Source organism: Mytilus edulis, chromosome 6 (genome assembly GCF_963676685.1).
Source record: "Mytilus edulis chromosome 6, xbMytEdul2.2, whole genome shotgun sequence".
Taxonomy (NCBI): domain Eukaryota; kingdom Metazoa; phylum Mollusca; class Bivalvia; order Mytilida; family Mytilidae; genus Mytilus; species Mytilus edulis.
Genome location: NC_092349.1, coordinates 72,717,098 through 72,741,011, shown reverse-complemented (window position 1 = coordinate 72,741,011; position 23,914 = coordinate 72,717,098). Strand labels below are relative to the sequence as shown.

The 23,914-nt window shown below is 31.1% G+C and overlaps 1 protein-coding gene across 2 annotated transcripts in view; it reads left to right on the top strand.

Annotated features, from left to right (window-relative positions):
* LOC139528356 (PHD finger protein 12-like) overlaps positions 1 to 23,062 on the top strand; it is a 48,908-nt gene extending 25,846 nt beyond the window's left edge. The window contains exons 3-15 of one of the 2 annotated variants that reach the window (XM_071324301.1): positions 637 to 718; positions 1,737 to 1,962; positions 2,329 to 2,443; positions 2,855 to 2,987; positions 3,531 to 3,701; positions 4,459 to 4,602; positions 5,193 to 5,964; positions 7,055 to 7,177; positions 7,960 to 8,100; positions 15,558 to 15,653; positions 16,458 to 16,540; positions 17,257 to 17,484; positions 19,161 to 23,062. In XM_071324301.1, coding sequence (XP_071180402.1) covers positions 637 to 718; positions 1,737 to 1,962; positions 2,329 to 2,443; positions 2,855 to 2,987; positions 3,531 to 3,701; positions 4,459 to 4,602; positions 5,193 to 5,964; positions 7,055 to 7,177; positions 7,960 to 8,100; positions 15,558 to 15,653; positions 16,458 to 16,540; positions 17,257 to 17,484; positions 19,161 to 19,385 — 2,539 coding nt within the window. In that variant the 3' untranslated portion in view covers positions 19,386 to 23,062. The remainder of the gene's footprint in view (positions 1 to 636; positions 719 to 1,736; positions 1,963 to 2,328; positions 2,444 to 2,854; positions 2,988 to 3,530; positions 3,702 to 4,458; positions 4,603 to 5,192; positions 5,965 to 7,054; positions 7,178 to 7,959; positions 8,101 to 15,557; positions 15,654 to 16,457; positions 16,541 to 17,256; positions 17,485 to 19,160) is intronic. The other variant, XM_071324302.1, reaches the window with a different exon arrangement.
* Positions 23,063 to 23,914: the final 852 nt, after the last annotated feature.

Below are 23,914 nucleotides of genomic sequence, written 5' to 3'. Positions count from 1 at the left end.
GAGGTTAAGGGAAGACATCAAAAGTTCAATGTAGGATAAAAAACTTAATTCATATAGTTTTTCCACTCACCCCCTTGAATGGAAATTCTCGGGGCCCAGTAGCCCATGACTACAGTCATTGACAGTCTACTTAGGTAAATTTGAGCATTTGAAACAAATATTTAAGTAAGAATTTTCAAGAAAATTAATAATAATCAAGTTCAAATTGTTTCAAAGTTTAAAAAATTATACAACCTCCATTTTCAAAATAGCTATCAAACTGCATACACAATCCATATTGCTAGCTTATGATATAAACACAGTTTTAAAATATCTACTAGTGTAAAATTGTATAATTTTTAGTCCGCCACAATTTACAGGCCAGGATAATCAGAGTGCTCAGAACAAAATTTGATGTAGGTACTAGGTAAAATATATATAATCAGATGTGACAAATTATTCATTAGGTTTCATTTTTAAATCCCCTTTGAACTACCTCATGGCTTGTATCATGAAGTAGAGTACAGAACATTGTAACTCTTGTCAATATCAACCTACATATATATCTTTTTGGTGTGATTTTCTTTTAATGATGGCTGATGTACATGTACATATAAAATGTATATTGATCATGATCCTTATTTTATTTTATTTTAGTAATCCTCCTTTAGAAGAAGATGATGTACCCCCTGGGGAATGGATATGTTATAGATGTCGGGTGGCTCCTAAGCAACAAGATGTAAGTCAATATATTATACAATGATGTAAATATATGTATGGTTTAACTTAACTCGAATAATTCAGTCCCTCCCCGTAATCGATCTCTCATACTTGCAAGGGCCTGAATTCCTTACACGATAAAAACTCTTCACGAATCCTAGATTTTGATTGGTACCCTGTAGAAGAGGTGACCAATCAGCGATTAGCTCAATTTTATCGAGATAGGTAAATCCAGAGCTAATTCCGAATGGTTGATTGAAGATTTTTCATGGCCTATGAATTCAGGCGTTAATGTACAAATGATTTAGAAAGTGGAATATAACGACTGAATTATTCGGGTTAGATTTAACTAATAGTTTAAAGTGGAAGTGAAAATTATTACATGTCACATGTTTATTATGAACTTGAAGTGTTATCTTTAATATGTGTGCACATATATGCTTAATAAGGGATCTGAGCCTGATTTCACAGTTCACTGAACATGAAAATATAATAGTATACATAATTGGTTTGGCAAATTATTGTTTACATTTTAGTTTGAGGTAGTGTATGGTCACATCAAATTGAAACTCAATAAAGGTGATTATTATACATAGAAAATTGTCTTATATATTTGTCACATGAAGTGCTTGGCCAAGATTTCATGGTTCACCGAACATGGAAATGTGATAATTGAACATGACAGGGTGTATATTCTTGTTTGAATGATAGATAGATCATTTCTAAAGTAAACCATTGAACCATCTGACCTCAGAAGTTATCAAGGGTGTTCGACATAGATATAGGAAGATGTGGTGTGAGTGCCAATGAGACAAATTTCCATCCAAATAACAATTTAAAAGAAAGTAAACCATTAAAGGTCAATGTACGGCCTTCAACATGGAGCCTTGGCTCACACCGAACAACAAGCTATAAAGGGCCCCAAAATTACTAGTGTAAAACCATTCAAACGGGAAAACCAACTGTCATGTTTGAAAGGGTTGTCAATCAGCAGCAGTAATTTTGTATGAAAAATAATTTAATGATTCTTTTTGCAGAAGGATGACGACACTTCTTCAGTTAACAGTGGAAGTAGTACTCAGAGTAACAAGCCAAAGAAATCTCGCTCGTCAAAAAATACAGCTCTGGAACTTATGGAAGACATGGAGGTTGAAATAGCAACAGACAAAAACCCATTATTCACTTTAGCTAGAGCTGCCAAGCTCATGAATCCAACACAGTTTGAACTCCCTAAAGATACTGCTCCAACTATGAATATGCCAGGTTTGTAACTCTCTTATTTTGTTAAGAATTACTAAGGTTAAACATTACATGTATTGACCCGGAAACAATTAATTGTATATATATAACTCTGGATTCTCTGGCTACAGGTTAACTACAACATTAAATAATCATTGAAGGATTTTTTTTAGTAGGCTTTTATATATGCAGACTTTTGTCAAATCCAGAAATCAAATATCCACGCAAATAGAAATTAAAATTTTTCTTAATCCACAACAATTAGTACCAACATGACCAAATCCATGTTTCCAGTGCACATCCTCAATATGTGCATGATGAATATTTAATAATGTGATTTCTATATTTTCATGTTTTTAATTTATAGTTCTTTATAAATTCATTTCATAGGTTCTAGTAAGAGAAAATGGTGGGGACGAGACAGGAATACACAGAAGAAATTAGCACATGAGTTGGACAATGGAATAGTTCCATTACCAGCTAAAACATGTTTCATGTGTGATAGGTGAGAAACTGGAACAAAAAAATGGGATGATTTCAATGAAAAAACCCAACATGTATTAATTGAGAAATGAGCAGTTTTAGAATTTTAGTTGTTAGTGAATATATCATAGTATTCGAGTCAAATTTGAAAATATTTATTTGCATTTTTCTTTTTTGGCTGTATGTCTAAAATGCATGATTTTTTTTAAAATTTTGTGTTAGTATTGATATTAATATTTTCAAATTTGTGTCTATTATCTTTTTTCAATCAACATTACACTTTTACACTGACAGGAGTAATCTCAGGCAGGACAGAAGTTAAGAAATTATTTGCTTTTTACAACAGTGTAATTTGCAAAGCCATTGCAATTTTTCAATTGTAATGCCCTGCCTATCAAAGTAGGTGTCACATCTTAAAATTTGATTATTTCAGGAGCTGTAGAGTTGGTCCACTGGTCCAATGTGACTATTGCCCTTTACTCTATCATATGGATTGTCTGGACCCACCAATGGTATCACTACCAACAGTCAGATGGATATGTCCAAATCATCCAGAAAACTTTGTTGTAAGTTAATGATTATTAAAACACAGTAGTGCATGGAACAGTCAGAGGCTGGGTAGATATTAAATTAACACCAGCTAACAATTGATTGATTGGTGTTAAACATATAAAGTCAAATATATATCTACAAAAAAGCATATTCAAGATCATCTCAATTACACCACATGAATTGGACTTCTTTGTGGATTTTGAAAGTGCTATTTCAAATGCCTTCAGTCCACAATAAGGTATTTTATCATACCAACACAATATTCAAGGCAAATGTCATTTGCTCATAGTTAAAAATATTTTCCTGAGTGAAACAGAACAAGATGCATGATACTTTTGAAACATAAAAATGAACTGAACTTATCTAAAAGCAAATTCACATGTTAATCTACTTCAGAATATTGAGGAAAAAAATGTATATATATATATAATACATGTATTAAGCATTTATTTTTCTAGATGTACAGTTAATTAGATGTTTGTGAATTTGATATATAATTGTATAGAATGCACCTAAAATTACTGTCTTTTATGGGACATTTCTTTTGCTCTTTTCAGGATCAGAACCTACTACAGACTGTTAGTTATTCAGAGAGGATCAAACTCTGGAACAGATTTAGTGGTCATATAAACCAGGATGGAATAAAACTGGACTTTTTGAAGAAGGCTCACAGAAAAAATCCTCCATTCAGAATCAAAATGAAACATCCACTACGTAAAACAACTGCGGTAAATTAAATAAGATATTTAATAATGAACATGATGGAGTTCTGAAAATAAAAACTTGCAAAATGTTAAAATGGCTGGACCTAAAGATATTTCCTTGTTTTCAAAATTCTAAAGATATTTGGCAGTCTAGACTGACAGATCCTGAATTTCCATGAACCAATTTAATATGAGCATTTGTGATAGACCATTGTCTATACCATGTATTAAGCTCCTTTGAATCTAAAAGAGGAGAATAAAGGAAGGCCTCACCTCACTATTCCTTTCCTAACTAACAGTAAGAAACAAGGTCAATTACAGAAAAGGTTCTGTACTGTGAACTGGCACATTTGATTGTTTGAAAATAATTCAACCATCTTAATACTGGAACTAGAAACAGTAAAATAAAGTTTCTTACATTTGTAGGTATGAATAAAAGGTTTGAAGATACAAGATATATGTCAGTGTGACAGCAACCCAACAACACAAAACAAATAGCAATAATAGACAGTTGTCTGAACAGTCAAGCTGAATTATCTGGATTATAATAAATTGTGAATAATTTAAACAGATTTTGAAACTAGAAACTATCAAAACCAAAGCCTCCAAATAAAAAAATACAATAAGATATAACATAAAACAACCACTAAATTGACAGCAGTATGTATCCAATGTTGGCTTAAATAATCTTCATCAGTGCAGTCTTCATGCTGAACCAGCAGCCAAGGCTTGTATATTTGCTTTCGAGCCTCTAATTTAAATTATAATAATTTATTTACAGATTCCTCATGCAATAAAAGATCATTATCTCAATCCACCAGCATTATTACCAAGAGTTATGGAACCTTTATGTACCAATCTAGGGGAGACAACCCAGTCTGGTCAAGAAAGGGTGTCAGAAATCACTCCTGAAGAGGAAGAAGATGTAAGCTATGCCAGATTATTTTATATTCACAGAGGGTTAATAGTTCAAACTTAATTGTATAATCTGTTACACAAAAAAGGGTGTGTTAATTATAATTAATTAATTTTATCAAAAACTTCTTTGTGAGAATTTGAATGTTGAAAATGTGATAACTATAATCCATCCATTTTATTGTACCTTTAAAAGTTATACATACCACTGATGATTGATATTGATATGCATATTTTTGATAGAAGAAATCTTTCTCATCTGACATGTTCATGGTAATAAGCAAATGCAATATCGCATGAAAATCACACTCCATGAACCATAGTGTTTGTTCAGAATAAGAATTACAAAAAAAAAGGCAAGTTGATTGAGTAGTAAATACAGATGGAAGTGTTGTATAGGATATGAAATAAGAGGACACGTTTAAATAACAATTGAATTTATTTGTAGCAAATATTAACAGAAAAAGAAATGCTCTTTGTAATTTCTAAATTAATTCGGTTGCTAGAAAACAAAAATACTAAAATTTACAAGTTGTGGTTATCTAAGAACTTAAATGTTTAATTGTTTTATCATTTGAATATTTTATTTTTTCTATAAAGTGGTTGTCATCTGTTGTATGCCTGCAAACAAGTATAGCTCGTCATCTGGCACAAAGTCGGTCACAGAAAAATTCAGATGGCTCGAAACCATCTTCATCCTCAGCATCTTTAACATCTAAACCAGAAAAACCCACTGCTGCAATACAACCTGTTGTACATAGAGACAGTATGGATTCATCGTCAAATGACAGTTTAGTCTCCGATGTGATATGTGGGAGTGATGGTAAATCATCAGTGTTAGAAAATGAACGGACATCATTTAATGGATCATTAAGCTCACCTGATTGTTTCTCAAATGGACCTTTAGATATTAGTAAAGGTGGTGCCGTGTCATTGTTGCATCCACCTGGAGCCTCTTTTTCAAACTCAGGAGCTAGTGCTAATAATTCTGAAACTGTTGACACATCTCAGAAATTAGAAAACGTTGGAGCCAAATCACGGAGCAATAGTGTGGACAGCCCTCAACCAAATATAGTGCGTTTAAATTGGAATTCTGACAAGTCATCAGCAGTGACGATGCCCTCGGGCAAAAATATTGTAATTAGTGCTATAAACAAAAGCAACAACACAGTAGTGACTAAAGTCCTTGGTCCCAATCAAGCAGGCAAGGCAACAGGCAATAACTTGGCAGGTAAAAATATAAGTGGCAGCAATCCTACGTCAATTCTCTCTCCTAGAGGAGGGACAGCAACAGTCAAAGTAAGCAATGTTCAGGGGAAAGTGGCGCCTTCGTCTACAGCTAAAGTCATCACAGTGTCCGCTCCTCCTTCAGGTTTGTAAGATTATAAGGGATCACTGAAGTGGGAACATCATCAACTTTTTCTCCATCACACTTTTACTTTCTCATCATTAACATAGGTGTTCACTTGGGAATTTTAATCATTATTATGAAATGTCAAATATAAAACTTGAAGGCCTGCAGCTGATACAAAATTCTATTGTAAAGAATAATTTTTGAACACCAAAATCTAATTAGTTCGATTTCAACTGATTTAATTTTAATTGCTTCACTTGAGTATAATTTTTGTACCCTTTGCTTTTTTTTTTCTGGCCATAGACTTTTGCCTTTGAAGACAGAATTAGACATATAACTTGATAATGGCCAATGGATGTGATAAGCTAAAAATGGGGAGACAATTCTCTGTGTTAACAGGTCATATAGCATGTATAGCAAGCAGGGTCTTGATAAATTATTATGTCAGATTAAATAATTATACTTGAAAATTATAAAATCAGAAGTTTTACGCTACTGAATTAAATCATGCATATCTTTCATGGCTTTTTTTTTTTAAAACAATCATTGGGTTGAATTCAAAGTGCACTGAACTTCCTGAAATTTAATAATTATAAAATTTAAATTTTTGATGTTTATAAATAGTGTTTTTATTGTTCTATAGGTGCTGGAAAGATGTGTGTTTAGTGTTGAAACAAATGATTAACCCTAAAAAAAATCAAGTTATTATTGAATGAATCATTGGAAGAAGATATCTGGATCCAGTGTTATTCCCTAAATCAATGTGTTTGTATGAAAAAAAAAGGAGTTGTGTATCTTTCAACTGGACAGCTATCAGAAAACAAAAAAAATAAGACATTTAAAGGTTAACAAATAACCTACATCAAAAGACTTTTTTGGTAAATTTCTGAATTGCACATGTTAATTTTTTACCCCTTGCAGAGTTGAAATAAAGACAGTGAAAAACAAAGACAGTTTATGGTAGTTATTGTTGGTAAAAATACTTAATAATTCAGTCTACCAGGTGCATTAGTGAACAAAATTTAGTGTTCTAGAATGGGGTAAAACAAGATTAGATTACTTGGCTTTGTTTAAAAACAGTTTTCTGAATGTTGATTTCTCTTTGCAGTAAAACCATCAGGAAGTATAACGATCTCAACGCCAAAAGTGTCCACAGCTAATCCACAAAACTCCACCAATGCAATAGTATCTCTCAATAACACGCTGCAGCAATGTCTTGATGGGTCAGGGGGTATGTATACTGTCACATTACACCATTATTGCACCACCAATCACAAACTCCACAAAAAAGATGTAAAGATTTAAAGTCCAACCGTTTATAACATATACAACTTGAATATTATGCATAGTAATTACTGTGGATTTTTTAATATTTGTTGGATACCAATTTTCATGGATTTCGTGGTTACAGGTGAACCACAAAATTAAAATCTTCAACGAATGTCAAATTTTCTATAGGCTTGTATGCTGACTTCAGCAAAACCACAAAATTAAGTATCTACGACCATGCAAGTTTTCCCTTATCCACGAAAAAATTGGTACCAAGGAAAACTAATGAATATTCAGTAATAGAAAACACACTGCATGCCTCAAAAGAAGTTTATATCTACAGAACTTATCTAGTGCTTTTAAATATGAATATTACTGTTGCAATGTCTTGATGTCATAGTAAGTGTGTAAACTGCCTAAAACTCTTATTTTTAAAAATCTAGACAACACCCTCATGTTGTTGATGGTAAGCAAGGTATATACACTGTTACACTCTGAGAAAAATGTGTCATAATAACATTGTGCAAAAGTGTAATCCTTGAGATTTGGATATTAAAAGAATAATGGTGTTGAAAAATTAAAATATGAATGACAAAAATACATTTTTGCAAGGAATACTTTCTCTATGAAATTCAAACATCTTGCAGAAAATGATACATAAAATTTAAACAATCAGAAAACTTGACAATAAAGTATGGTATATAATTAGTGGGATTATTCTTATTTAAAAGTATTATTTTACAGAGATAGAACTAAGCAAACTTGATGAAAAGTTAATACAAATATTGGCATGGCAACGATTACAACAGCTCCTTCCCAACAAACAGTCAGTTACCACAACAGTCACAAAGAAAGGAGTTCTTAATGGATTGTTTTCACAGTCGGGTAAGTTGGTTTTCTCAAAAGTTTAAAGTAAGGTTTCAGGAATGGATTTGTTTCATTGTCAGGTTGATTTGTCACAATATAAAAGTTCCTTCATACAAGAAGATCCAAGTTGAACAAATCTCACAGTATTGAAGGTCATAGAAAAGGAGTAGGTTCAGTAAGACCCCTTTTTGGCCCCAAAATATAGCAGTTTTACAAAATTGTTAAAATGTAAACCTTTAGTTATTCATTGGACAGTAGAATACTTCTGCTACATAAATATGGGCTGTTTTTGACAATACAATGCACATATATCCGGTACTAGCACCATTAAGTCATGCTAAATTACTGAAATCCTCATAATTCTAGCATTTTAGTTAAATTGTAGACGGTTTTCGTTTAAAACGAAAATGGCCGCATTCGTGTTCATCCTTAATATTGAAATGTAAGTTGTATTTTATGATAATACATAACATATATAAAGGTTGAGGATGAACACGGATGCGGCCAATTTCATTTTCACCAAAAACCATCTGAAAAGTGACATTTTTCGGCATATTAGGTAGATTTTTCATATTTGAGCTTGAATCGGATCGTTTTTAATGACTAAATCTGTTAAAATCTTTCACATAAACTAATTAATTCAAATAAAATGGACACTTAAGTGTTTAAAAAGTGGTCAAAATCTTTCGTCAGATGAACCTGAAATTTGAGGCCAAAATCGGTCCTTACCAGTGTCATATGGTATTTTGAACCCCATGGTAAATTGACCCCGGGGTCAAAATACCGCTATGGTAAATTGAACCCCCCCCATGGTAAATTGAACCCCCCCCCCCCCTGTATGGAAAATTGAACCCCCATGGTAAATTGAACCCCCCTGTTTTTTTCATCCTAGATGAATATTAGAACATTTTACAGTATTCTAAAGCTTATCATAGATTAAAAAATCATTCATACAAGAAGGGGAGGTACATTTTCCATGCTTAATTAAAAGAAATATCTTTGCTTGGTATAAGTGCTCTGAAGTCTTTACCAACAAAATGTCATTCAAAATACTTATTGACACATTATAACTAGACCATATGTAGCTTGAATGCTTTAATTATTGGTAATTATAACATTTGTATATATATATATAAGGGTAGTTTTGATTTTCCATGGTAAAAAAAGGGGGAGGGGGTCAAAATACCATGGCAAAGTAAAATTTTAAAATTATCTTTTCCAGCAAGTTAAATACATACAAACTACTTATTGGTGAATTCTTACTACATAAAAGAGTAAGAATTGCCAGATTTTTGGACATTAAAGGTCTAGAGTAGGGAGTTCAATATACTGCAGGGGGGTCAAAATACCATGGCAAAGTTAAATTTTCAAAATATCTTTTCCAGCAAGTTAAATATATACAAACTACTTATTGGTGTATTCTTACTACATAAAAGAGTAAGAATTGCCAGATTTTTGGAAATTAAAGGTCTAGAGTAGGGGGTACAATATACTGCAGGGGGGTCAAAATACCATGGCAAAGTAAAATTTTCAAAATATCTTTTCCAGAAAGTTAAATACATGTACATACAAACTACTTATTTGTGTATTCTAACTACATAAAAGAGTTCAAATTGCCAGAATTTCTGAAATTAAAGGCCTAGAGTAGGGGGTTCAATATACCGCAGGGGGGTCAAAATACCATGGCAAAGTAAAATTTTCAAAATAACTTTTCAAGCAAGTTTAATACATACAAACTGCTTATTTGTGTATATTAACTACATATAAGAGTTAAAATTGCCAGATTTTTTTGAACTACTTATTTGAAGTTGGTCGTTTTTCAAATATTCCACGAAATGAAAGAATTTGCAAAAAATGCTCCTCTGGCTGTGTTGAAGATGAAATCCATTTTTTAACTAACTGTGAAAATTTTAAATCAGATAGAGATGCTCTCTTTGACTTTGTTTGCCAAAGAATTCCAAATTTTTCTACACTTGATAATCAGCATAAATTTATTTATTTATTAAACTGTGAAGATAATCAGGTCCTTAATGCTGTTGGTAAATTTATTAAAGTGAATATGAGTTAGTAATTGTATTGTAACTGTATGTAAAAAATTGTTTGTAAATGTATCTATGTATCTATGCAAATCAATATTCTTTGCCTTATTCATGTATACTCTGTATGCCCCTTGTGGGCCCTTAATTGGAAATAAAATATGTTTTGTATTTGTGTATTCTAACTACATAAAAGAGTTCGAATTGCCAGAATTTCTGAAATTAAAGGCCTAGAGTAGGGGGTTCAATATACCGCAGAGGGGTCAAAATACCATGGCAAAGTAAAATTTTCAAAATAACTTTTCAAGCAAGTTTAATACATACAAACTGCTTATTTGTGTATATTAACTACATATAAGAGTTAAAATTGCCAGATTTTTTTGAATTGTCTATAGTAAGGGGTTCAATATATCGCAGGGGGTCAAAATACCATGGCAAAGTAAAGTTTTCAAAATATCTTTTCCAGCAAGTTTAATACATACAAACTACTTATTGGTGTATTCTAACTACATAAAAGAGTTAGAATTGCTAGAATTTCTGAAATTAAAGGCCTAGAGTAGGGGGTTCAATATACCGCAGGGGGTCAAAATACCATGGCAAAGTAAAATTTTCAAAATAACTTTTCAAGCAAGTTTAATACATACAAACTGCTTATTTGTGTATATTAACTACATATAAGAGTTAAAATTGCCAGATTTTTTTGAATTGTCTATAGTAAGGGGTTCAATATATCGCAGGGGGTCAAAATACCATGGCAAACTAAAGTTTTCAAAATATCTTTTCCAGCAAGTTTAATACATACAAACTACTTATTGGTGTATTCTAACTACATAAAAGAGTTAGAATTGCTAGAATTTCTGAAATTAAAGGCCTAGAGTAGGGGGTTCAATATACCGCAGGGGGGTCAAAATACCATGGCAAAGTAAAATTTTCAAAATATCTTTTCCAGCAAGTTTAATACATACAAACTACTTATTGGTGTATTCTAACTACATCAAAGAGTTCAAATTGCCAGAATTTCTGAAATTAAAGGCCTAGAGTAGGGGATTCAATATACCGCAGGGGGGGTCCAAATACCATGGCAAAGGAAAATTTTCAAAATAACTTTTCCAGCAAGTTTAATACATACAAACTGCTTATTGGTGTATTCTAACTACATAAAAAAGTTAGAATTGCCAGAATTTTTTGAATTAAAGGTCTAGAGTAGCGGGTTCAATATACCGCAGGGGGTCAAAATACCATGGCAAAGTAAAATTTTCAAAATATCTTTTCCAACAAGTTTAATACATACCTCGCCATGGTATTTTGACCCCCCTGTGGTATATTGAACCCCCTACTATAGACCTTGAATTTCAAAAATTCAAGCTATTTTAACTCCTTAACATAGTAATAATACTCCAATAAGTAGTTTGTATGTATTGAACATGATGGAAAAGATGTTTCGAACATTTTACTTTGCCATGGTATTTTGACCCCCCTACCATGGTATATTGAACCCCCTACTATAGACCTTGAATTTCAAAAATTCAAGCTATTCTAACTCCTTAACATAGTTATAATACTCCAATAAGAAGTTTGTATGTATTTGATTTACTGGAAAAGATATTTTGAAAATTTTACTTAGCCATGGTATTTTGACCCCCCTGCGGTATATTGAACCCCCTACTATAGACCTTGAATTTCAAAAATTCAAGCTATTCTAACTCCTTAACATAGTAACAATACTCCAGTAAGTAGTTTGTATGTATTTAATATACTGAAAAAGATATTTTGAAAATTTTACTTAGCCATGGTATTTTGACCCCCCTGCGGTATATTGAACCCCCTACTATAGACCTTGAATTTCAAAAATTCAAGCTATTCTAACTCCTTAATATAGTTATATTACTCCAATAAGTAGTTTGTATGTATTTAATATACTGGAAAAGACATTTTGAAAATTTTACTTAGCCATGGTATTTTGACCCCCCTGCGGTATATTGAACCCCCTACTATAGACCTTGAATTTCAAAAATTCAAGCTATTCTAACTCCTTAACATAGTTATAATACTTCAATAAGTAGTTTGTATGTATTTAATAAACTGGAAAAGATATTTTGAAAATTTTACTTAGCCATGGTATTTTGACCCCCTGCTGTATATTGAACCCCCTACTATAGACCTTGAATTTCAAAAATTCAAGCTATTCTAACTCCTTAACATAGTTATAATACTCCAATAAGTAGTTTGTATGTATTTAATATACTGGAAAAGATATTTTGAAAATTTTACTTAGCCATGGTATTTTGACCCCCCTGCTGTATATTGAACCCCCTACTATAGACCTTGAATTTCAAAAATTCAAGCTATTCTAACTCCTTAACATAGTTATAATACTCCAATAAGTAGTTTGTATGTATTTAATATACTGGAAAAGATATTTTGAAAATTTTACTTAGCCATGGTATTTTGACCTCCCTGCGGTATATTGAACCCCCTACTATAGACCTTGAATTTCAAAAATTCAAGCTATTCTAACTCCTTAACATAGTTATAATACTCCAATAAGTAGTTTGTATGTATTTAATATACTGGAAAAGATATTTTGAAAATTTTACTTAGCCATGGTATTTTGACCTCCCTGCGGTATATTGAACCCCCTACTATAGACCTTGAATTTCAAAAATTCAAGCTATTCTAACTCCTTAACATAGTTATAATACTTCAATAAGTAGTTTGTATGTATTTAATAAACTGGAAAAGATATTTTGAAAATTTTACTTAGCCATGGTATTTTGACCCCCTGCTGTATATTGAACCCCCTACTATAGACCTTGAATTTCAAAAATTCAAGCTATTCTAACTCCTTAACATAGTTATAATACTCCAATAAGTAGTTTGTATGTATTTAATATACTGGAAAAGATATTTTGAAAATTTTACTTAGCCATGGTATTTTGACCCCCTGCTGTATATTGAACCCCCTACTATAGACCTTGAATTTCAAAAATTCAAGCTATTCTAACTCCTTAACATAGTTATAATACTCCAATAAGTAGTTTGTATGTATTTAATATACTGGAAAAGATATTTTGAAAATTTTACTTAGCCATGGTATTTTGACCTCCCTGCGGTATATTGAACCCCCTACTATAGACCTTGAATTTCAAAAATTCAAGCTATTCTAAATCCTTAACATAGTTATATTACTCCAATAAGTAGTTTGTATGTATTTAATATACTGGAAAAGATATTTTGAAAATTTTACTTAGCCATGGTATTTTGACCCCCTGCTGTATATTGAACCCCCTACTATAGACCTTGAATTTCAAAAATTCAAGCTATTCTAACTCCTTAACATAGTTATAATACTCCAATAAGTAGTTTGTATGTATTTAATAAACTGGAAAAGATATTTTGAAAATTTTACTTAGCCATGGTATTTTGACCCCCTGCTGTATATTGAACCCCCTACTATAGACCTTGAATTTCAAAAATTCAAGCTATTCTAACTCCTTAACATAGTTATAATACTCCAATAAGTAGTTTGTATGTATTTAATATACTGGAAAAGATATTTTGAAAATTTTACTTAGCCATGGTATTTTGACCCCCCTGCTGTATATTGAACCCCCTACTATAGACCTTGAATTTCAAAAATTCAAGCTATTCTAACTCCTTTACATAGTTATAATACTCCAATAAGTAGTTTGTATGTATTTAATATACTGGAAAAGATATTTTGAAAATTTTACTTAGCCATGGTATTTTGACCTCCCTGCGGTATATTGAACCCCCTACTATAGACCTTGAATTTCAAAAATTCAAGCTATTCTAAATCCTTTACATAGTTATATTACTCCAATAAGTAGTTTGTATGTATTTAATATACTGGAAAAGATATTTTGAAAATTTTACTTAGCCATGGTATTTTGACCCCCCTGCGGTATATTGAACCCCCTACTATAGACCTTGAATTTCAAAAATTCAAGCTATTCTAACTCCTTAACATAGTTATAATACTCCAATAAGTAGTTTGTATGTATTTAATAAACTGGAAAAGATATTTTGAAAATTTTACTTAGCCATGGTATTTTGAACCCCCTGCGGTATATTGAACCCCCTACTATAGACCTTGAATTTCAAAAATTCAAGCTATTTTAAATCCTTAACATAGTTATATTACTCCAATAAGTAGTTTGTATGTATTTAATATACTGGAAAAGATATTTTGAAAATTTTTCTTAGCCATGGTATTTTGACCCCCCTGCGGTATATTGAACCCCCTACTATAGACCTTGAATTTCAAAAATTCAAGCTATTCTAACTCCTTATTATAGTTATAATACTCCAATAAGTAGTTTGTATGTATTTAATATACTGGAAAAGATATTTTGAAAATTTTACTTAGCCATGGTATTTTGACCCCCCTGCGGTATATTGAACCCCCTACTATAGACCTTGAATTTCAAAAATTCAAGCTATTCTAACTCCTTAACATAGTTATAATACTCCAATAAGTGGTTTGTATGTGTTAAACATGCTGGAAAAGATATTTTGAAAATTTTGCTTAGCCATGGTATTTTGACCCCCCTGCGGTATATTGAACCCCCTACTTAAAACCACAAATTAAAAAAAATGATAGCCAATAAATTGTAAATTAGATTATCTGCAATACTATTTATCAAAAACAGGGGGGTTCAATATACCGCAGGGGGGTTCAAAATACCATATGTGAAAAATGACCCCGGGGTCAAAATACCATGCGGTATAATGACCCCGGGGTCATTTTACCGCATGGTATTTTGACCCCGGGTTCACTTTTTAGGGGGTTCAAAATACCATATGACACCGGACCTACTCCTTTATTTCAACAAGAACAGATATTATGGAAAAGTTTTTAACATTGTTTCAATCGAAACTTCTGTTGGGCTGACAGATATACATGACATGTTTATTGTTACAATAAGGAAAAAGAAAAGTTTTTTGAATGAATTGTTTTCATTAAAGAAACTGTAAAGTATCAATAGTAACAAATATGGGGTTTGAATGACTTGTCTCCTTTGACCATGAACCCATTAACATTTTAGGGTCAAGAATTCTTGAAATATATTTTATATAGCATTTTGTGTTGTTTGTAAATTTGTTATAAAATAAACAAAAATGAAGTGAAAAGTTGGAGATTGCTAAAATTCTGTTGTGCATGTGAAATTAACCAGATGCATTAGCCAAAATCTGGGTCTTTCTGTAAGTTTTCCTGAAAAGCAAAAAAATGAAATAACAACAAAAAACAAAAATAGAATGGTAAGAGTACATGTACAGGTGCCCCCAAAAAATAAAATAAACAGTTGTCTATGTAAAGTCAACTTTTATGCCTTATATTCTTTTAAGATAATGTGCTAGAATTATATCATTCTTACTATTTGCATTTTTAACCAATGTTTATTGTTTTTATTGTAGATAATCCCGATGTACAAGCTAGAGCTGTTTTATGTCCTCTTACAAGTAAAGGCCAGCCAATACCAATGTCTTACAGAACCCTAAATATTGGCACTGGTAAGTTAGAATTATGTCCCCTTTCAAGTTAAAGTCAAGCCAATACCTATTCATTCAGAAAATTAAACATAAACCCCTCTACAATAACTTTTTTCACTTTTCCCATGTGATAAGAATGTATGAAAACATCATATTTCAATTGTTACTTTCCCAAAAAGAATTGGGATAAAAATTTGAAAAAGTGAACCAACTTTCATTTCTTTGTCCGTGAGAGTTGCATATTCAGGGCTATAACAAGTTTTCTCAGTTTGCCATGTCTAATTTAGTCCATTCCAGTCTTTATTTCTTTGGTCAGGTCGAACTAGCCATCGAAAAAAAAACCTGTTAAAAAAGTCTTAATTTTGATGCTTTTCTTTAGCAGTATGCAAGCTTGAATGAATTGATACTTGTCGTTTTAAGTCTGCATTCAGGTTTGAGAGGGTAACTCTTCTATTAAGTATTTTTCTATTCAGTTTGGTAAGCCTGCTTCAATGAAGCCACCTATCTGCTCCATACAAGCACGTTTATAAATTATATCTCATCAAGAAATAGAATTTGACATTAAAAGTGAAAGAATACACATATATGTGTTATGCATCAATAAAGAAAACAAGATGAGGAAGATATCAAAGGGAAGATCAAAGATAAATTTACATCAAAATAACAAAACAAAAAAAGTAGAAAAAGACAAGCAGTGCACAAAACACTACATATAAAACTAAAGACTTAGCAACAGGAACTCTACAATTCAATAGCCAAACAACCAACAAAAAATTGTCTTATTGTTTGTTTAATTGCAATGTTATAAATTTGATCTGTTTATAGGTGCTGATATGGATGTTTGTTTATCACAGTACGGACATTGTAATTTCATATCACCAAAACATGCAATGGTTTTCTACGATGAAGTGAGTATTCACTGAGTAAAAGGTTTTCTTTGCAATACTTTTAGAGCTAACCAAAGTCTTGCACTACATGCATTAGGAAAATTCACTGTAATTGACTGCAAATTATTATTTTTCTTAATTTCGACTTAAGGTGGTACCTTACACTACAGGGAGATAACTCTGTAATGTCAGCTAAACTGTTTAAATAAATTGTGTTGTAAAGAAAATATTAAGCTTCTCAATGATCAAAATTGGTGTTTGTCAAACTGCTATATAACCAGTGTAATTTTTCTGATAAAATGGTTGGTTAAAAATTTTTGAAATTTTTATATTTTTGTTATAGGGTCAAAGTAAATACTTTGTCAAAGTTTTATGAAAATTAATTTTAGTGAAAGTGTTAGGTACCACCTTAAACATATATCAGGTACATATACTGTATTTTAGCAGAAAATACTTTGTTATATTCAAATCTTTAGGAAAGGCCGACATGCAGGTGACCTTAACTTGACACCTTATGTTAGAAATATGTAATTTGTTATGGTCACAATACTTCAACATGAGTTCTACATCAATAAAAATGCTTTATACACAATAGTAGATGTGCAATTTAAAAATATATCACACATGAAGAAAATAATTTGATCATTTTCATGATAACATTTGGAGACATTACAAAATATTGTGAGAATCTTATGTTAAGTCAGAATATCATTTATATACAAAAATTTTAATTGTAGACAACAAGACATTATGAACTTTTAAACTACAGTGAACACGGAACAACTGTTGACAATGTTTTATATTCATGTGACTTTTCTGATAAACCTGCCACCACGCCACAACCTACGAAAGTGGTGGCAGCTGTCAGAAAAATAATCGGAAAAAATAAACAAAAAGTGAAAGAAGAACCCAAAGAAGAGATAAAGGAGAAAGACAGAATAACAATGAGCCAAAGAGCAAATGATGTAAGTTTTTCCAAAGGTCCTTGTTCAGGCCTAAATTAAAATATTGTTTGTTTGCCCTTTTCCGACCCTATGTTTTGAAACAGAGTAGGTAGGTAGGTAAAATATTTTATTTTTTTCCCCAAAAAAATAACTTGGCTCGGTATATTATTTGTCATGGGTAGGCAGGTAGGTAAAATATTTTATTTTATAGATACAAAATCTGCATAATGTCATTTTGTTGTCCGTTTGTTTTTGCAAAAAAGTTTTTTGCTGGGACTATTAGTTTTGAAAAAAAAATATATAAGAGATAACTTTGTACTGGTAAGATAATGTCCGGGCAGACATAAATTACTAGTAGAAAAAGTCCCTAGAGTGTTACAAATTTCGTGTGTGCCTTTTTTTCCAATAAAAATGCTATAAGACTTAAAACTCAATTGTCACGTATTTTGCATCACATTTATAAATGATCTGTATGGAAAACTTGGCGATTTTACTGCCAGATATTCTCCACTTAACAGGGTTTTGTCACTTTTGGTTCATGTCAGATATAAATAATTTAGCGGCATCTAACATAATCATTCTGATATGCGGATCACAAAAGGCCATCCCTACATAGAATACAACGTCCGTTTACAAATTAGTTTGTACACACGTAAATACTTTTGTATCAAACGAACTTTTTTGTAAATGAACCCTGCTCTTTAAGTTTAAAGGTACAGAGTAACGTACTTCATATCATGATTTCAGAAAGCGTTCAACATCGATTTCAAACAAATGCTTTGAAACTTCAAATGCAAGTGTTCATGTCAAACGCTCAGGTGATACAAAACGGACTGGACCTTATACGTAAAGATAAAACCCGAGGATTCCAGGTAAAAAAGTTTTGAGCGGGAAATACAAATATAAGATTTTTGGTAGGAACGAAAAAATAAAATAAAATAAAATCTTGCTGGTAAATACAAATAAAAGATTTTCAGGCGGAACGAATTGATAGGGTCGGTCGGTAAAGGGCAAACAAACAATATTTTAATTTAAGCCCCATGTAGATGATTATTCTTGCAATATTCCTTGTGGCATGTATTAATGGCATATTTATTTATACCCTGGCCAATCAACGGATGACTAAATATGTTGCACATGACTGTTTTATTGATATCTCAATAGCTTTTGCATAATTTATTGTTATGGCTGGTGTTGAGTCAGTTTGATACAGAGTTTCTTTGTTAATCCTCATTTCAATAAAAATAAATTGACAGATACTAGTTTATGTGTTGGAAATGTAAAAATCATATGGATATCAGAAAACTGGCAGTTGAAACAGTATAAAAAAGGGGGAAAAAAGGAACAATGCTGAATCAAAACATAATATCTGCATGTTTTTGCTAGGCATGATACGGAATCTACAAGACGGAAATATCAATAGAAATAGTTGATATGTATAAACATTGTAAGCATCCTTAAGCATTCACTACTACATTACTAATCAACATTTTCCCTTGATGAAAGATATATACTGTTTATTCAGCATAAATCACAAATTTAAAATGTAATTTGATATTGAAATTTAAAAAAAAAAAATCATGTTTAATTGTGTTTAATTGTCAAAATTGATATCAGTTTGGGGCTGGATTCTATTTTGAATTAACTTTTAATGATTATCTCCCTTTGTTATAATAGTTTTATCACTTTCGTTTCAGATTAAGAAACCTTGCAACTGTAAAGGAAGTAGTTCTAGTTTAATAGGAGGAAGTGGTGCAGGATGGGAAGGCACAGCTCTATTGCATCATGGGAGTTATATAAAAGTTGGATGTTTACAGTTTGTATTTAGCATAGTAGACCATGCTACTTCTGCTACATGTTCAGAAAGACGAAAAGAACCTATGTCATTACTTAAATCAACTTTAAAAGCATCATCACCATAAATATTGTAATAATTTTAAATAGAATATAGTCAATTTATTAATTCTCCTGGCTTATGATTAAGATTGATTGTAAGTGTGCTGAATTTTTCATGACTTACAATTGATTTTAGTTGTAATATTTTTATGTAACACAGGTTTTGACAGCAAAGTTGAAGTGATAGATATAAACCTTATCTGCTGTTTCACTGTTATTCTTTGGTAATCAGTAACTCTTTGAAACTAGTATGACAAAATTCAACAACTCTTGCACAGATACTTTTAATACATGACATGAAGTTGTACATCTACTATGTTAATGATAGGCTTTGTGGATATCTTTTGAATTATTCGGAGATAGCTAGTGACAAGATTTCCTTGAAAGATTATCACATTTTTTTTTACGTTTTTCAATTCTTGATTAGAACTTTGAAGAATTCTCCTTATTTTTGAACTTATGTGAATTGAGGTAAACAAAAATGTGATGTATGTTTCTATTTTTTAAATCGTTCAAAGTTTATTCAGAATCAGATATCCAAAAATGGTTTTAAAACATTCACTTTGAATATGATCATATATGATTATTCTTCTTTTTGTCCTATCCTGCTGTAGTAATACCTATGCATTTTGAACCTCAATCCAATGGTCAGCTCTCTTATATTTTTCCCTTTGCAAAATATTCTGAATTTGGTTAAATGAAAAATATCTTTAGTCCGTAGATATAACCTAAAATTAAACAATGTATGTTATTAACATGTGCCAAAGGAGTTCTTTTTGTTAAATTTGTTAGTGTATATATAAGGTCAGTAGTTATTCTACACTTAATGAATGTTTGTTGTACGGAAATTTGTTTTTGTTTTACATTTTTGTATGAAAGCAATGAGCTCAATGTTGTACAATATCATCTTCCCTCAGAATGTAGAACTAAAGGTTAATAAATCTGTTAAGTCAATTCATTCAATACAAATTAATTTTCAGTTGAATTATACTTGATCTGACTGCTTGTTTATTTTTTAGTTATTAAGTTGTTTACTTGTTATGGTCTAATGGTAAATGTTTAGAATTCAATTAGTACATAATATTTCCTATTTGTTCATTAACATTTCTCAATTGTGATATGTGAAAAAAAGACAACCATGTCTTGAAAAGAAACGGAGGACACAGAATTTAAATAAAAGGAATATTGAAAATAAGATTAAGAGAAACACATTCTACAGTCCTTTCTTGTGCAAAAAAGTTCCACTCTAAAAGTGTTTTTTTTTAATACCTAAATTTGATAATTTACTGTTCATGAATAAGAGATGAATTACATCTCTATGGATATAGTACATTCATAATTGGAAACACAATGTTTAGAATTAAGAATATTTAGGCCCAAAATGTTTTCTGATAAAAGGAGATAATCTCATTTGTGAAAAATAAACCTTAAGAATATGAACAGCAGTATTACCTTTGAATTTATTTAACACTAATGAAAGAGTAAACATTCAACTGTTGATTTGTCACAAACTTACTTTTTTGTTCATAAATACATGTTGTTCTAAAATTGTACAATTAATTGATAACCAACATAATTACTTCACACAGATCTGTGTAAACAATGAAAGTTTATCAAAATTTAGAATGTAAGAGTAAGATGTTTATAACCTACAAACAAAAGATGAATACAAAGAAGAATTTTTGATTGGTTAATTAACCTTCATAACCTATAACCATTGACTTAAGTTTAAATCTCATGTACGAAGAAGCATTTATATATATTTGAATACAATGTACTGCAGGAAAAGATCATTTTATATACTTATCATATTTCATAACTGGGCATTGAGCATTACATACATTATAGTGTGTCATTTTACATTGTTAGTGTAAATAAATACCTATATCATTATTGAAGAAATTTTTATTTTGTATGATACATGTAAATTGTTGTATAAACCATTTTACACTAAATTAATTATGTAGAAAACAATTAGATGTTTTAAATTATGTCAATCATAAATGGTATTATTGCTTATTATGGCACCCATCTTGCTTTTAATGTTTCTAGATATTTATGTATACCTGGCCTTCAAATGTTTAGGTTTGAGCATGGTTGATGAAGGAAAATCCAAAAAAGCACTTCTGACGCACAAAATATATAGTGTTATTTTAGTTTAAAGCCTTCTCTAACTGAATTAACTTATTCCAGGCATAGATTACCTTAGCCATATTTGGCACAACTTTTTGGAATTTTGGACCCTGTAACTTTCTCCACACTCTTAAATTGGCAATCAGTACTGCTGATGCAGTCAGTACATGTACTACACGGAACATAATCTGCTGTTAATGATTGCAAAGCCCAATGTACTGCAATGGCAATTTGAAACATAGACAAAAATCTGCTGTGCACCAATAGCATATAATTACCAATAGATGTTGATTGGATTTGTTCTCTGCTTAAAATTTGTTTAATAATTTTAGTGATTGTTGGTTGTCTAAGGAAGGTTTCCATTGAGAACTTAGCATGTCTAGTCTTTAAGTATTTATCCTCAATGCGTCTTTGGACTCAATAAATGCAACATTGGACTTATAATTTCAGAAAATGGGGAGTCTATGACTTGTGGACTCATCTAAAGGGGAACTGATGTATACATTTTATTCTTTGATAATCTCTCAGGATATGAACTTTCCAGTATAGATAAAAAAAAAAAAAAATCCCTATTTTAAATTATTGAAGTCTTTTTTTCAAACCAATACCAAAATATCTTATCTCTTTGATGTTTTATTTTTTATTGGAAAATATGATTTTTCTTTGAGTTTCAGACTTATGGTTTGATTGCAAATAATTTTGCATTCAACCATTTAAGTAGCTGCTTGCCAATATTGATTTTAAAAGAATCTTTGTATGTAGTGATTTTTTGCCAGAACTTACAAATTCTTTTCCTTTCCTAACCAACTGAAGTTACTAGATAACTGTGTAGTTCAAGTACTGTATATTCATTAATTTTCATGGGTACCAATTTTCTTAGATTAGGAAAGAAGTATTTTCATGGATATTTGATTTCTTGGTTTTTACAAAAGTCTGCATACAGGAAACATTAAAAAAAAAATTTTTCTTTGAAGATTGACATCTAGCCATGAAATCCACAAAAATTGGTATGGCACAAATGAAAATGAATCCACAGCATTGATCTGTTTACAAGCAGCTTATGATTGTTATGTTATTTCCTAAGATTATGTGTTGGAGAGATTCACTACAAGTTATAAACCATAGTTATGGAGTACATAATCTGTGAATTAGTCATGTACATACTGTAGATTCATTTATTTTTTTAAGTACCAATTTTCCTGTATTGAGAAAAAACCTATTTTGTTGATATTTGATATGGTGACTTTGCCTATGTCTACAATCATGCCTATAGAAAATGTTAACTTTTATAGTTAAAAATTTGAATTCATAGTTCACCTTTACTCCTGGAAATCTTTTGAAAATTGGGATCCTTTGAATAATAATGAATCTACAGTACTGTATGTAACAACTTTTATGTTGCAGCTTTTTTTATAGCATGATGGGTAGCCATTTGATCAATGTTTTGTTATTGTTTTGTGTATAGCATTAAAAGGTTGCCATTGTAAAATAAACATGAAATTTTTATCATACATTATGAGATCATTTTAGTCTTTGTAACATGGTTACAAATTAAAATCAGATACCAGTACAGAGCTTGTTTTTATTTCATATCCCAAATGGGTTATCAACTTTTGGAATGTGGTGTTCATGTTGTATGATTGTACACACCTCCCTACATCTGTCCACATTTATTTTTGCATGCAAATATTTTTGTAAATTGTGGACATATGACTTGAGATATGGTACAGATGGATTGTTAAATTAGATTAACTTATACATGCAACTTGTATACAAAAAAACTCACACACTTGTTATCAATAAACATCACAGTTTATGAACTTGAAAATATATTCAAATAACAAAAATCCTTCAAAACTAGTGAATATTCGACAACTAAGTCAAGTTGCTATGGTAGATTGGTAGATTGCATTGTCTGCATTGAGGGTCCATTTGAGAACAAATATCTCAAATATGAGTTATATTTTGATAAGTTCCTGTTGTAACTATCAAACTATTTTGTAGCCATTACAGATGACTGAGTTTTTTCATGCACTATGCTTGTCGCTATTTTGTCACATTATGTATACAACAAACCTATTACTTATAGTTCTTCAACGGTTTCGGTACTTATACATCAACAGATTTCAAATGTTTGGCTTTGAGCGTTCCTGATGAAGGTAAATCCAGAAAATCACTTTGGACGCAAGAAATTTAAAACGTGTTTTCAATATTTTTACAAACATTGATGATAACATAGGAGACTGGTTTTTTTTGTCTTGTCTTGACAGTCAAAAGGTGAGACATAGGTATGCTGTGTTTTTGTGGAGGCAGTGGTGGCCGAGTCAAAAACGTCTTATATTATTATTAGGTCTACTTGAGGGTGACCCACTAGTGGTAGGTCAAAGATATTTGGTATGCAGTTGTATTAGCATTGGTGCAT